The 16,220-nt window shown below is 43.0% G+C and overlaps 1 protein-coding gene across 1 annotated transcript; it reads right to left on the minus strand.

Annotated features, from left to right (window-relative positions):
* Window positions 1-7,714: 7,714 nt before the first annotated feature.
* FABP5 (fatty acid binding protein 5) lies at window positions 7,715-12,413 on the minus strand. Its single transcript, XM_056110571.1, has 4 exons — window positions 12,287-12,413; window positions 9,171-9,343; window positions 8,537-8,638; window positions 7,715-8,048 (listed from the first exon to the last, which is right to left on the minus strand). Exons 1-4 carry the CDS (start codon window positions 12,363-12,365, stop codon window positions 7,995-7,997), a joined length of 408 nt encoding a protein of 135 aa, XP_055966546.1. The 5' UTR covers window positions 12,366-12,413; the 3' UTR covers window positions 7,715-7,994.
* Window positions 12,414-16,220: the final 3,807 nt, after the last annotated feature.

The raw sequence follows: 16,220 nt of genomic DNA on the forward strand, positions 1-16,220 counted from the left end.
ACATCATCTGTCAAGTGCAATGAAGGGAAGTGCATTGAAACAAACCATGATCTCATTTATTTCTGACCCCAGGTATAAAGCCTCTGAGGCCATATGTACACAAATGAATTATTTGAATTCATAACTAGATAACAAGAGCGGTAAGATAACTAGATAGCTAGAGTAGCAAGGTAAGTGGAGGTAACCAGAGTGTTAAGAAGGCCTTTGTAGTGGGTGTTCGGCATCTCTTGTCCAATCCCCCAGCACCACCGGGTATGGCCTCTAGCATCCCAATATCACCAGAAGTGTACCTGGGATTCTGAATACTGCTGAGGATGGCACCTGGGACCCTAAGGATTGTGATGGTGAAAAAAAACTACTGAAAGTTTTTTCCCGTAACATTTTTTAAAAAAGAATTATTTAAATACATCATAATCAAATGACTCTAATGGTTTCCTATGGAAGTGAGACTTCTTAGGCTATTTGCTTTTTTCCTTTTACTTTTCCGTAATACTTTTAACATAACCATCAATAAAATATAATTAAAGCTATTTGAATTAAATTGTTTTCTTGGATTTCTCTGACTACACTAGGCTACTAACAACAAGAAATTAAACATCAGCTTAATGCTGAGACAACCACTGTTAGCTTTCATTTATATTTTTCTACTTTTAGTATATATTTTTGCACATATTGTTCTACAACTGAAACAAACATGTATGTAATATTTCAAAGTTTTTTTTTATTTCTAGCTCACTGTATAGTCTTTTTCTAATCTCTAGTCTTTTCATTTTTAAATGTTTGTTAGTATGTTAAAGTAAGGCTGTGTCATGATTATTTGATCAATGCTCCTTCTCTAGAAAGGTACAAGCTTTCTCTTTCTTACTAGGGATAAGCAGGACTCTGAAGAACATCCTCAAAACTTAATATTCAGTTACTAGGAGCAATTTTTCTAAGAAAATAGAAGACAGAATCAACTTATTTACCATCAGAAAAAAGAGCAAGTGTTTCACTTGTGGCCAAGAGCACAGTTTGACCTCTCAGTCACCTCTTCATATCCACAAATACTCCAGGGAAAAACCAGCCCCTTCTGTCAAACCTGCTTCTCTAGATTACCAGGTCATGGCAAGCAATTCCTTATTGTTTTATTGGTTCTTTGTCACTTTCAGAAAAAAATATATATATATATAACTTTTACATTTTGTCTAGTTGTTTTTAGTAAGAGAATTATTCTAAACAATATCTCCCATTTCTGAAAGTAAATCCAAGGTATTTTGCCAAAGCTATCTGTCCTTCCTAGGTGAGACTTTCTCCATGGTTTCCTTTTTTAAAATTTTTATTTATTTATTTGAGCCGTCCCAGTAACGTCTCCACTGTGAGACTTCTTGTTACTCTATTTGGCATATCAAATACCTCACAGCGAGCTTGCCAGGCCCGCTCGAGCAAATCGATGAACAATGGGAGGACAGTGCTACCGTGCTTTATTTATTTATTTATTTATTTATATAGTGAATCACCGTGGGGTATAGTTACAGACTTAGGAACTTCCGTGTTTGCATTACAGTCATACAGTGATCGTTTACCCATCCTTCCACCAGTGCCCGTTCTCCCCCACCCATGTTCCCAGCCTCCCTCCCACCATCCCCACCCCATCCCCCACCACCCCACCCCACCTCAGCGGCAGGGCATTCTCTTTTATTCTCTCTCCTTTTGGGTGTTGTGGTTTGCAATAGAGCTATTGAACGGCCATTGTGTTTGGTCTATAGTCTACTTTCGGCACGCATCTTTCAACCTGAATGGGTCCTCCCAACATCCTTTACTTGGTGTTCCCTTCTCTAGCTGAGCTGCCTTTTCTCCCAGCATCTGAGGCTGGTTTCCAAGCCGTGGAGCTACACAATGGAATACTTTGAAAAGATGAAGTCATGAAATTTGCATATAAGTGGATCAACATGGAAAGTATCATGTTAAGTGAAATGAGTCAGAAAGAGAGGGACAGACACAGAAAGATTGCACTCATCTGTGGAATATAAAGTAACAGAATGGGAGACCAACACCCACGAGTAGTAGAGATAAGGTCCTTGGTTGCCTTTGATTTGAATAAATCCCTCACTCGTAGCTAGCAGGTACCACAAACCAAGATTTTTGCTTTCTTCCCCAAATCTCAGGTTTAAGGCACATCACTCCTCTTTCATAGAGATGGTTTAATCTCTATGGCCTCTATGCCAGGAATTTTGCAATGGCAACCCTTCTGTTCTCTACTCTTTGTAATTCTTTTAAAGTGTTTTTTTTAGCAGTGCCAAGGATAGAACTCAGGGACTCAAACATGCAAGGCTTTACTTCTGAGCTATGACCCTGGCCTTTGCACAATTCTTGAGTTTTTTCGTCTTCTTTCTGCAAATTTCTTGTTTCATTCTAAGTGATTTGCTTTAACCATGCATATTCCATCTTCTCACAGTAGAATGTTCTTTTCATGAACTACTACCTTGATCCTGCTCCATTTTGTCTGTCCTATCCTGTGTCACTAGAATCTTTAAAAACGACTCCTTTAATACTATGCAGCTACAAGGAATGATGAAATCATTCAATTAGCTGCAACGTGGCTGGAACCGGAAGATAACATGTTGAGTGAAGTAAGCCAGTAGAAAGGTAAACACAGGATGATTTCACTTATCTGTGGTGTATAGAATACTATATGAGGAAATATACTATAGTCAAAGGGGAAGGCCTAGATCATCCTTGACCCCACAGTTTAGAGAGGACAAGGATAGAGAAAGAACAAAATTAAGGCAGGAAGAAGAGAATGGGAACAAGCTGCAGAGATGTCTCCAGATCCCATGCCAGGCTGAGTCTCATCTGGGGCACCCCGGAGGGGGGTAGGTGCACCCACCACCCACACAAACCGAACCCTTGGGAGCCAAAAACCTCCAGAACCCAATTGCCACCATGCTCAAGGCCATGCTTCACAGTCTCAGGTCAAGCCTGATGCAGGAGTTTTTCTGTTGAAAAACTCAGGATTTGGGGCTTGTGACCGAAATCTCCAGACTCTCACGGAGTTAGGAATGGGCAACCTCCCCCCATCTCCCTGTTCTTCTGGGAGCCTGGTAGTCACACCCACAGACTGCCTCTGTTGCCATTTAAGCTCATTAACTCCCATGATCCAGAGACTCACAAAAATATCTCCGAAGAGAACAACAAGGTACAGAGATGCCTCCAGACCCCAAAGTCACCACCCAATTAAAAATTTAACTCCAGCTATATCACCCGATTTCAAATTTTAGAATTCCTGGAGCAACATCTCATACTCTATGCTACTGATGTACCAAGAGTAGTATACCACGTTTGATGGGGTGTAAAGGAGAAGCTAATCAATGTTGATCAAAATAAATAAAGGCTCGAGTTATTTTATTTCCTATCTTATGTCACTAGAATGAAAGGATAGGTTTGTGTGAGGTTAGCACACAAACCTCAACCTTTAACAACATGTTAATAATCTCTTATACAAGGGTTTAATGGCTCCAGGGTGAGATGTAACAATCTTCCCACACTTTCCTCTAAGGAAACATTTTTGAATCATTTTTCAGTTAATTATTCATAACAAGCAATACAAAATAAATTATTTAGGACCTGCTTTGGGGACAGGGTTGGATGGTGGTGGGAAAATTTGAAATAATGGTGTTGGGAAGGTGTAAAGATGGTAGTATGGGAAATATTGAATGTAGTAAATTATTGTGAACACGGTCATGGTCACGGTCCTCCCGTTGTTCATCGATTTGCTCGAGTGGGCCCAGTAACGTCTCCATTGGAGACTTTTGTTGTTACTGTGTTTGGCATATCGAATACATCACGGGGAGCTTGCCAGGCTCTGCCGTGCGGGCGAGATACTCTCGGTAGCTTGCCGGGCTCTCCGAGAGGGGCAGAGGAATCGAACTTGGGTCGGCCATGTTGGCTGCGTGCAAGGCAAATGCCCTACTGCTGTGCTATCGCTCCAGCCCCCACAACTTTATAAAAATGAAATTAAAAATAAATGAATAAATAAAATATCTAGCTGCTGTTTAAAAAATAAAAGATGGGAAGTAATAGATGAACAGGTATCAGGGCTTCAGTTATGTTGGTAATATGAGTGAGTGGTATAACCATATATCCAAAACACAGACTCAACAAAACTGAAAACATGTGATCTAAACTGCAACCACTGAAACTTTGTGAAAGTCAAGTTGACAAGTGGTATGAGTTCGAGATTGAGGTGGAGAGGGAATATGGGAACCCTGGTGGAGGGAAATTGAAATTGGCAGTGGGATTGGTGTTGATAGTTGGCTTTAGTTGGCCTAAAACTCAACTACCAATAACTTTGTAAATTATAGTTCTTTAATAAAAATTTAAAAAAATTTTTATGTGCCCCTTTAAGAATACTACTATTTTCCACCTTGGAGGACTTATCCAAAGAATACTATAATATTATAATATGGAAAACCACTCAACGATTTTTTTAAAAAAAAACTTTGTCTCTTCTCAACAAAATAAAGGGAACTCAAGGTGTGAAGTAACATAAGCCAGAAGAAAAAAAATATAAGTATTAGGTGATCTCACCTAATAATGAAAAAGAAGATTACAAAATTGATGAACCAAAGAATGGAATAAAAAGACTAGCCAGTAGATATTGGCAGTATGTCCACTGAAGAGAATGAAGTAAGGGGAGGAAGATCCACAAACAAATATTGTTCTCTTTTCCAATATCTTAAAGTGTGCATTGTGAGAAAAGGAGGTGAGGGATGGGTTTGATCCTAAACAACTGATCATATATGATCTGATGATGACAAAGCCTGTCAGACCAGATGTCAAAGACTTGAGTTATTTCCCAGTTGCTGTGGGACCAGCAACGAGTCATACTTTCACATTATTTCAAAATACATGTCACTCAGCTTTTTAAACCAGTTCACCTACTTCATTAAGTTTTCCTACCAATACACATCACACAATACCCTCCAAATGGCTGTGCTTACTAAAGGTAACAAAAAAGAAAGAAAGAAAGAAAGAAAGGAAGGAAGGAAGGAAGGAAGGAAGGAAGGAAGGAAGGAAGAAAGAAAAACCAGGGAAAGGTTATGATAATTTTCATAAGCATAAACTGAATTTTAAGTACAACAGACACTGATTATCATAGATTAATAAAAATTAATAAACTGAGTAATACACTAACTTGAGCCAGCTGCTTTAAAATGTAGGTACCAAAAAATGTTTTCAACATTTTTATAGCACTATTTCAACTACCAGATTTTTCAGAAAACAATTGAAGATATAAAGACTTAGAAAATCACTAAGTTAGCAATAAATGTAACATACATTTATACAAGCATAAAACAAAGCCTCATTTTGCCTACAAAGATCTACCAGTCATGATTCACCACAATTACTCATTCTGCTGGAAGGGACACTTAATGCCCGGGCAGTAATCAATTGTAGAATTCAAAAGTTGCTCTTTCTTCCCTATACACTTTACTTTGGCAAGGGTTTGATTCATGTTAAACTGTATTACTTATGGCAACTTGTATTTGTTCTGTTTCTTGTCCCACAGATAACTTACATTAAATTCAGTTTGACAGGTACTGTCTATTGGCAAAACAGTTTGATAGGTACTGATTGTGGGAATGAAATTACTTATGTCAATAAAATTTGGCAGTCTGCTTCCTAATAGAGGAGAAGTGTTATGGCACCTGATTCAACTTAAAACAAGGCTGAATTCTTAACTTCCAATTTCAAATATTTATATTCTACAGTAAGTTGTTCATGGGGTGGAAAAAGAAATCCGTTTAGAGTTGACTTATGTGCACAAAATATGAAATATTTTAGAATAAATTTAATTGAAGTAGAATCAATAAGGGCCTTAAATCATCTTAAAAAGTGTTTGAGCACAAAGAAGTTAGTAATCTATTAATGAATTTATTCATTTCACAAATACATTAACATCTCTGTTTGCTAGATTGTTTCCTAATTATGTGCTAGAGAAAGAGCCCTGGGAAAAAAATATATATAGACCTTTTTCACGTTAACTTACTTTCTGGCATGAGAGAGAGATGATAATAAGATTTTTTTTTAAATGAAAAACAATACATTGGGCCAGGGAGATAGCACAAGTATTAGTAGTGTTTTGGCTTGTCAAGCTGTTTCATTCCTCATCGCTTCATGAGTTCCACCTGCCCCAGTTTTTCAGGGTATATTCCTGAGAACCCCAAGCATCAAGGATATGACTACAGAGGCCCAAAGCAGGGTCCGAGCAACTCCCACTCTTGGGTCCTATCACTGAACCAGTGATAGTTCTATCACTGACCCCAGATGTGTTTCAATGAATTTCAAATACAAAAGGGAGTCTATACCAACCTGTTCTACAAATATAGAGACACGAAAATACATCCATGTGCAATTAACCTTTTTTTCTTAGCGCATTAAAATAGACATAGGAAAATTAACTTTATTAACTATCTTGGTAGTCAAGGATAGCCCCCAAATGTTATTTCAACAAAGAGTATTAAAAATCATGGGCATTTGACTTTTTTTTTGGTGTATCTAGTCCATGAGATCCTTGTATACTCAATTCAGAGCAGCCACATTCCAAGTAGCTTCACATTTTATATTGTTCAAACAGCTACACGTGGTTTATGGTCACATACCGGACAGCAAAGGATTACACTATCATTAGATTTGAACTTCTTCACCAATACTACCTTCAGTTGATTTTTTTTTCGAAAAAATTCTTACCAGCAAACATCTGTGTATATAGCGTGATACTGTGATGTTAGTATGTTTAGGGACCTGAAACTGCAGATCGTTATATAAACCGAGGAGAGGCAGTATTTTACTGTGATGAAAAGTCTGGAACGGATTCAACAGGTTGAATTCAGAGCAGCTCCACGAGATACCAGTCTTTGAAGAGGTTAGCTACTCAAAAACCTATTTTATTTGCAAGGAGATACTAGTATTAGCTCTGTAAACATTATTCTATGGATAGCAAACACAAAGTTTTGACACCTAAGCTATTTCTCCAAATGTTAACTGTAGGGGTCTTGTTTTGGGGTTACACCTGGCAATGCTCAGGGCTAACTCCTGACTGGACTCAAGGATCACTCCTGGCTGGGATCAGGGGAGTACAAACTAGGATTAGAACCTGGGTTAGTTCTGTGTAAGGCAAGCATGTTACCTCCTGTACTCTCTCTCTGGCCCCATTATTTGTTTTTATTTAGACTTAAAAAACAGAATAGAGGTTCACTAGTGACGTATTCGATATGCCAAACACAGTAACAAGTCTCACAATGTTACTGGGCCCGCTCGAGCAAATCAGTGAACAACAGGAGGACAGTGACAGTATTCTAGTTATTCTTTATCTACACACACACAAGCCAGATAATATGTTAGGGGTTGTTTTTATGAGTTTTATGATTGTCTTGTGTTCCAATATACATTCTCAAACTGTGGAATAATGCATGATATATGGGAAGCCCTTGGGAAGTTTATTAAATAAATTTATGGTTGTGGAATTCTTGAAGTGGTTTTAACTCTACTATTAAAAAATAATAAATACCCCCTGCCCTTTTGTAGGTCATGTCCCCAGCAAAATGAACATTCTTAAGAGTCTGAATAGCGTTTGCCAGAAATTTAAGACTTTTCATTTAATAGTTCAAATAGTGTAGGAAGAGCTTAAATGATTGGAATATCTGCCATAGTTTAGAAATAATTGACAGCACCCTCAAGACTACCCCAGATTTTATTTAATTCAAAACTCACCAGTGATATCCTACAAAGTTAAAGAGTGTATACAACTCTGGTGTAACACAAAGACATTTATTTGTTAACCAAAGGAATGATCTTGATTAAACCAATACTTTAAAATAGATGTATGTAAAATACTTGTGATAAACATCACGGATAGAGTAATGAAGAAAAAAGAAAAACCAGCACGGAGATTTGCTCATTGAACTGAGCTTGTCAATCCTTGAAGCTAATTCCTGTCCAAAATGATGGACATCTTATTCAACTTTTTCATAGGTACGAGTGCAGGTGACATTATTCATGATGCATTCCTAGGAGAAAAACGGCATTAAAAAGTTGGTTGAGTTTCACAACCCAAAGCAATAGAGTGTAAAATGCTCAGATTAGAATGCCTCAGGGCCTAAATAATCTAAGTTCAGAGATGTGAAAGGCGTTTTTGAATTTAAATTTAAGATGATAGAATTTGTCATTTTGGATAAGTCAGCTTTTTCCTGAAAACAAAAATACTGAGGTGTAGTATCTAAATTATTCATTTGCTCTTAGGACAACTTGGTATTTGATCAGCTTATCCAACATTATACCATAACGGGCAGCAGACAAGGACTAAACTCAATTCCAGCTTGGAGACTCGTTCTAGCACACTATATCATGTTATTTTTTTTGCCCAATTCTTACTAGTGTTTTTGTATGATTTGTTCCCAAACCTAGTTCTGTTCATGACAATGACATAGAACAGTTCTGATATAAACTATGACTGTAAACAAGAAGCCCAGCAAGACATAACAAGTTTGTCACTTACCACCACCAACTTTCCATTTTCCAATTTTCTGTTTATGGTGCTTTCCTTTCCGTCCCATTCCTGGTGCTGAACCAACACACCATCCTTGAAACTGCAGACGGTCTGCAAAAACAGGCATTTTAATTTTAGGCTTACAAAGCACGTTCCAAGATTTCCCATGACTCATTATCCGCCTGAATCAACAATTTTTCTTCTTCTCCTTTCTATGCCTACTTCATTGAACCCAAACTGATTTTATTCATCAGACAGTTTATTGCCTTGCAACCTAAATTCACAGCAAGAGATTCATTCTCTCTGGTGATTCTCATTTTTATAAAACAGAAGGTCATTATACTTGTATTTTTACTAATTTGTCAAAAATCCAATTCGTCTACCTTGGAACTTTTTCCACAAATTCTTGCTTCTAAACAATAAAAAAGTTCTTTTTTTTTTTTTTTGCGTCACACCCGGCAACGCACAGGGGTACTCCTGGCTCTGCACTCAGGAGTTACCATATGGGACGCTGGGAATCGAACCCGGGTTGGCTGCATGCAAGGCAAACGCCGTACCCACTGTGCTATCTCTCCAGCCCCTGAACAAGTTCTTAAGGGTTGGAGATGTGACTCAAAGGTGAAGCAAGTAAATTAGGACTAACCTGAGTTTTCCTGCCATCAGCTGTAGTTTCCTCAAACTTCTCTCCCAGATTACAAGAGAACTGTGTTGTTTTCAAAGTGCTCTCGGTTTTTACAGAGAGATTATTGCCATTGACAGTGATGACACAGTCCGGTTTGGCCATGGCACCCATTTTTCGAAGAGCCAGTCCCACTCCTGTACAACAGAAAATCAAAGTTACAGTTTGCCTCACAAAAGCAGTAAATCCACTGTAACTGCCATGATAGTGCATGCATCATCACACTTCCTGATAACCACCGGGAATCAGTAACCAGCCCTCCCAATGAGCCAGCGCCTGGATCCACAGAACCCTGACCAGAACTCTTGTGAAAGGCGGACAGTACTTTATAAATAAAAAAATGAGGCTCAGAAGTAACATGTCAAGCTCACTTCAGCAGTAAGTGATGGAACTGCAGAGCAACAGAATAAGGAACCTGTCTTTGTGACTCAGCTCAGAGCACCCACGCTCTGCTGACCTTTGGAAAGTTGGGCAGAAAAAAAAAAAAACACTTCTATGGGCTGGGGAGATAGCTCACATTTACATGCAGCTTCCACCCCAAGCACTGCGGATGTAGCACAGACATAAAAATTAAGAAGAGGAGGGGCCCATGGGACACCAATGAAGGGAAACAGACACTTGTGGAGGTTGTGGTGTGCAACAATGGATGTGTGCGCACAAAGCCATCAGTAACAGCACTGCAAATCACACCAGCTCAATAAAATGGGGGATAGGGCTGGAGTGATAGCACAGCAAGTAGGGCATTTGCCTTGGACACGGCCGACCCGGGTTCGATTTTCAGCATCCTATACGGTCTCCAGAGCACCGCCAGGAGTAATTCCTGAGTGCATGAGACAGGAGTAACCCCTGTGCATGGCTGGGTGTGACCCCAAAAAGCAAACAAATAAAAATAAAAAATAAAATTAAAATGGGGAGAACATTGAAGAGGAAAAAGAAAATACAGCCATTCCCAATTCATTTACTCAGTTCTGCCAACTACTTTATTACAGGACTCCTGCACATTCCGTGACACATAAAAGGTCCTTGATGAATATTTGATAACAAAATGGAATCAAAATAAGAAATCAATCCTGGGATATTCAAATAGCACAATTACTTTGTAAGGTAATGGCATAACAATATTAATAGAAAAACCTTACCCTACAATTTTTTTTTCCATACCTGTGTGACTCCATTACATCTTGGTGTCATCTATAATTTATCAATTGCTTATTGCCACTGAGTTTTAGCACTTGGAAGGAAAGTCAAGCAACCAAGGCCAAATCCACGTTTCAAAGAGGAGACAACCAAGCAGAACAAATGACCGCGAGTCTGAAACATCCCCTTGGTGCTTTCTCTCCAGCTGGCTTAGGGCTGGTGCCCTGCGTTGTTAGGGAGTCATTTATTCTCACTTTGAACAAATAAAGGATTCTGCTCTTGCCACACATCTTGATTGCTCTCTAATGAATTGGGCCTTGACAACCTTCATGACTCCAGAATCCTGGAAACAAGCCACCGCGCACGTACTCCTTTCAGAGGGCGATGCCACAACCCAACACAAATTCTTTTTTTGTTTTTGTTTTTTTCTTTTTGGGTCACACCCGGCCATGCACAGGGCTTACTCTTGGCTCATGCACTCAGGAATTACTCCTGGCGGTGCTCGGGGGACCATATGGAATGCTGGAAATCAAACCCGGGTGTCCGCGTGCAAGGCAAATGCCCTACCCGCGGTGCTATCGCTCCGGCCTCAACACGCACAAATTCTTGGATCCGCAGCCAGTACAGGTCTTTAGCCCCCACCCCCACCACGAGCCACCTTGATCTCAGTGAAATGAACATTTAAAAAAATGTTCCCTTTTTGATTTACTCAAGGTATTGTGTATTATTACTATTATATATAGACTTATAAATATATAGACTTGGGCATTTAGGCCTAACCCATCATTAACTTGCAAGCAGGGTAATGCATTTCTGCAGGATCTCGGAGACGAGATTTCAAGTCTTTGCAGTGACTTGGGCATTGAACAGTGTTGTATGAAGACTCAAGGGATGGTCTCTTTTAAAGCACCCTCACGGGTGTGCGTGGCGGGCGGGGGGTAGGGGGAATGGGGGGTGGGGATGCTGCTGCCCTTTTCCAGATAGGATCTAGGCTTCAGCCACGCCGACCCACTTCCGAGTGACACAGTTATTCTTGTTAAATGGACCCCAATGTCCCAACCAGCTTTACAATCGCTGCCAGTGGACTGGGAACGACCCAAACCCCTTGAACGCGAGAGGAGGAAACGGGTGGAAGCTCGCCCGGGCGTTCTCATCCTCTCCGAGCACGCTGCACGGGAGCACCCGAGCTTGGCGCAGAGCTCCGCCCACCGGGCTCGCAATCAGAGAGCAGCCGGGCCGCGGGGCCTGGCCGTGGGCAGCTCCCCCCCCTGCGGCGTTCCCAACAAAGCCCGGCCACTGCCCCGGTGCGCTGCCCCCCTCCCCGGGGATGCAGGGGCCACAGCCGCAGCGCTGGGCCCCGCCCAGGCCCAGTCGCTGCGCCGCTGCCACTCGTCATCATCCACTCGCCGCCGGTACCCGGGGGGACTGAGTATGCCCTGCGGTCCTCCCCCGACCCCCGGAGGAGCTGCGCCCACCGAGGCCGGGGTGCTGGGGAAGCCCCAGCTGGTGCGTCGCTGGCCGCGCCCCAGGACGGCGTCCCGGAGGAGCGCGCTGCAGCCTCCAGGGGCCAGGGGTGGGGATGCGGCGGCGGGGGGTGAAACGCGGATGCGGGCTGGAGGGCGACCGCGAGGGATGCAGGGATGCAGGGATGCAGGGATGCAGGGATGGAGACGAAACCGGCGCGGGGCCGGCGGGGGATGCAGAGCCGCAAGGCGCGGGGCCGGCGCCGCTGGGGGCGGTGTGGGGTAGCCGCCACGTGGGCGAGGGTGAACGCGCGGCAGAGACCCGCTGGGGGTCGGGGGGGACCACGGGGCGGCCCCGAAGGCAGGAGGCTGGCGCACGCGGGGGCCCGGCGCGGGGACCACGGCCACGGTGCGCCCCGGCGGTCCGGAGCGGCGGCGCGGGGCGCGCGGGTCGGCCGCGCAAAGGGCTGGGGGCCTCACCGAGCTCCTTCATGTACTCGTCGAAGCCCTTGCTGTCCACCAGGCGCCATCTCCCCACCAGATCCTGCAGGCTGGCCATGACGGTCGCGGAACACGGGCGGAGGGCGCGGAGCGACGGCGGCGACAGCAGCGGGGGCGGCCGAGCGGGCGGCGGCGGCCGAGCGCGGCCGTTTTATCTCCGCGGCGCCGCGCGGGCGGCCAATGGGAGGCGGCGGTGCCCGCCCCGCCCCGCCCCCCGCGCGCCCTGGGGTCCCGGCGCGGCAGGCGGCGACTCGCCGGGCGCCCCCGGGCGCCCCCGCGCACCCCGGACGCGGCACCTGCACGTCCCGGCGCCTGGGCGCGCCCCGCCGGGATCCCGCCCCGGGCCGCCCCTGCGCGGAGTTTTTTTTTTTTTTCTTTTTCTTCTTTTTTTTTTTTCCCTCCCTTTCACCTTCAAATACCCGCAAGGAAATCTAGGAGCGCCTGCCCCGCCCAGGTGCTGGATCTCGGGCGATTGGCAATTTGGCGGATGCAAATACTTGGCTTCCCGAACCCCTCCTTGGAGTCCATCACACGCTCCCCCACCTCCCCCCCAATTCCAGCCACGCTCCTTATTCTCCTCACCCGCAGGACACCCCTGACCAATTGCGCAGAGTAGGGTGGTGGGAGAAGATGCACGGATGAATTCCAGTAAATTCTATTTCCAAGCTAAAGCTCTGTTTGTAGGCAGCTTAAGCCTTCAGGGAAGGCATCTCCTGTTCTATGTTCGCATTCAAGAGGAGCTCAGTGAGCATAGTATAGTGAACCACAGAATTTCAATCAATTAAAATAATAAGTGATTTTAAACCAAGGGTTTATATTCCCAGTTTACTGGGACCTTAACATTTTTTCTTTTTTTTTTTTCTTTTTGGGTCACACTTGGCGATGCTCAGGGGTTACTCCTGGCTCTGCACTCAGGAATTACTGCTGGCGGTGCTCAGGGGACCATATGGGATGTTGGGAATCGAACCCGGGTCAGCTCGAGCAAGGCAAATCCCCTACTCGCTGTGCTATCGCTCTAGCCCCAACAATTTTTTTTTCTTTATCACAGACTCTGGGCATCCTTAGATTGCAGCGTTTTTCCCTCTTCTTCTTTAGTCATCACAGTCGCTTACATTCCAGAGTAGAAAGGTTCCCCCTTCCCAAGTGGACTCTTCACTGAGTGTTCCAGCCTGGCCTGGGGGGTGAGTTGGAGGAAAGTCAGGGCGTTTGTCCCGTGGACCATCCTGAACTGGCTCCTTAGACTGTGTGCTTACCAATGCTGTGTGCCTGGACATTATATCCATAATTCTAACCTCCAATTTAAGGAAAAAAGGGAAAAAACTGGATAATCGTCCCAATTTTTTGAAAGAGGAAATTCAAGTCTGGGAAAATGTACGGAGTGGCAGAACCAGAATCCCCGACCAGAATTCTCGCTCAAGACCTTGTGAAATCCGACCACACCTGCCTGCCTCCAGGTCATCATGCTAGTTCTTAAGTCAAACCAAGACACTAATTCTTGGTTTATCCCTAACAATAGCGAAATCTGTGTTTGGTTTGTTATCCTCAACGCTCCTAGAGACATCACTCCCCTGTTCTATAACACTTTCAAGTTCTTGCCCTAATTTTAGGATCACTCCTTACCCCCACCCCACTTTCCATGTGGTTTCGTGTTAAGACTCAGAGACTCACCCTAGCCTGGCTCTTACCTGAGACGCCTGCTCAGAAATTATTCATTCTAAAAGTCATTGACCTTGTATTGTTTGCTAATCCCTTCACACATCCTTCTGCCTCTGCCTGCTAGAAAGCTACCGTATATTTGAACTTACATTTCTAACTCTTTAATATACACACAATTACACATTAAATATATGCACAGTTAGTAATTAGAGCAGGTTATTTCTAATGTTCCCAAAATTCTGAATTCCAATTTGTTTCTTAAACAATGACGACACATTTCAAGTTCTGAAAACCAGGAGCAGTGTTCCCTTACCCTAACTAAAGTGTTTGTATATAAAGCACAAAAGCCAAAAATGAAATATATCATATATTATGTAGGATACTTGGTTATTTATCAGAAAAAAAATGAGAATGACCCTACCTTGAGATTAATTACATTAAAATGCAGGGAACAAGGAACAGTAGTAGTGTTATCTCACACTATCTTCACAAACAGTAGTAAATGTTTTTATTTCAAAAACAAGGTGTTGGCAACAGCGCAGAAGATATGTAGGTATCTTCTTTTATAAAGAAGGATAATACATAGATGAGATTAATACATAGATGAGAAGGATAATACAAAGATGAATTTAAAAACAAGCATTACTAGCAAAAAAAATTTCTTTTAAATACAAGAATTACTAGCAACTCTTTTTTAAGTACTTCTAAATCAGTATTTCACATCTGAGGGGCGCATAAGGACCTCTAATGGGTCCCCAAGATATTGCAGTGAAGCCAGGGGTAAAAATCTCATAAATGAGGGGCCCCTGCATGAGACTGGAGGGCCAACAGTCAGAACAGGAAGCCCACAGGAAGGAAACAAGGTCAAAAGGGGTCACGGTGGGTTAAAGGTTGAGAAACACTGATCATGAAGACTGCCCTTACTGAGCAGCAATTTTAATATCTCTGAAGTTCAGTTTTCTTATCTACACAGTTAAAATATTTCTTAGGCTTCTTTCAGAAGATCACTAACCTTAGTATTGCTCTATTTTGTAAATGACTCAAAATTACTCTATTTCCACCTAGCGGTCAAGTGTAATATCTCCCTGAGGTTTTAGTCCTTTGGTTCACATTCCATCATCACACACACACACAGCTTTGAAGTATCTTGTGAAATACACTTCAAGACAACTTCCCAGGTCCAGTGTGTGTATAAATATGACTTTCAAAAAGCTAATTACTAGTGTATAATCCTTTCCCAAGGACTGCAAGCATTGGTGGTCTAGAAGCATGGCCCTATTAGGGAAAAAGAGTGAACCACCAAAGCATGAAGGGCAGTCTGCTCTCAGAAGCGTATTGGCCTTGCATGTACCTTCCCCAGCACCCCGTACGGTACACCTAGCCCCATCAGTAATAGTTTCTAGTGCAGAGCCAGAAGTAACTCCTGAGAGCATTGCCACGTGTGCATCCTCCCTCTCCCCCAACAACAAACAAACAAAACAACCTTTGAATATGAGGCTTCTCCAAGTTTAGTAAGTCAAATTAACAAAAAAGTGGGAAGGCAAAATAAGAACTATAAAATAGTAGGGCTCAATTTTTCTGTGTTAATGGATCACTTGGGTCCTCGTTAAAATGCAGATTCTTGGGGCTGGAGCAATAGCACAGCGGGTAGGGCGTTTGCCTTGCACGCGGCCAACCCGCGTTTGATTCCTAGCATCCCATATGGTCCCCTGAGCACCGCGAGGTATAATTCCTGAGTGCAGAGCCAGGAGGAACCCCTGTGCATTGCCGGGTGTGACCCAAAAAGCAAAAAAAAAATGCAGATTCTTTTTTCATAGGTCTACAGTAGTGCCCAAGATTAGGCAGCTCCAAAAAACTTCCTGCTGATGCTACTGGAGTAAGGACCATTCTTCCAGTAGCAGTGCCATAAAGCATCTCAGAAGTTGCATGTGGCTTTGTCTTGTCAGGGCTTCAGCACGATCTAGAGGAAATCAAAATACAGGAAATTGTATAAATTCACTCCAAGAAATTTCTTACTCAACTTTTATATCCTTTTTTAATTAGCCTGATGCATCATCAGTTTTTCCGTCTGCTCATAAGAAGTGCTTAGGAGGCTTCAAACGGGCTAGGGAGGGTAGATGTTGTGTTTAAATCCAGCCTCTTTCCCTCATATTTCATGTCCAGTTTTTAGGCTCCCTGGCTCTGGTTTGTCTTGTTCTCGACATGCTTTGCATACACAGCTAAAAAAAAAAAAAAGTCATCCTTAAGAAAAGGCCAT

This window comes from Sorex fumeus, unplaced genomic scaffold, assembly GCF_029834395.1.
Source record: "Sorex fumeus unplaced genomic scaffold, SorFum_2.1 ptg000002l, whole genome shotgun sequence".
In the NCBI taxonomy this organism is placed as follows: domain Eukaryota; kingdom Metazoa; phylum Chordata; class Mammalia; order Eulipotyphla; family Soricidae; genus Sorex; species Sorex fumeus.

What these genes read in the sequence shown, in the direction of transcription:
- FABP5 (XM_056110571.1), bottom strand. Translation starts at nt 12,365, where the DNA reads ATGGCCAGCCTGCAGGATCTGGTGGGGAGATGGCGCCTGGTGGACAGC. An exon ending in CTGATGGCAGGAAAACTCAG is followed by an intron (nt 8,639 to 9,170) that starts GTTAGTCCTAAT and finishes CTGTTTTTGCAG; the next exon opens with ACCGTCTGCAGTTTCAAGGA. An exon ending in AAAATGGAAAGTTGGTGGTG is followed by an intron (nt 8,049 to 8,536) that starts GTAAGTGACAAA and finishes TTTTTCTCCTAG; the next exon opens with GAATGCATCATGAATAATGT.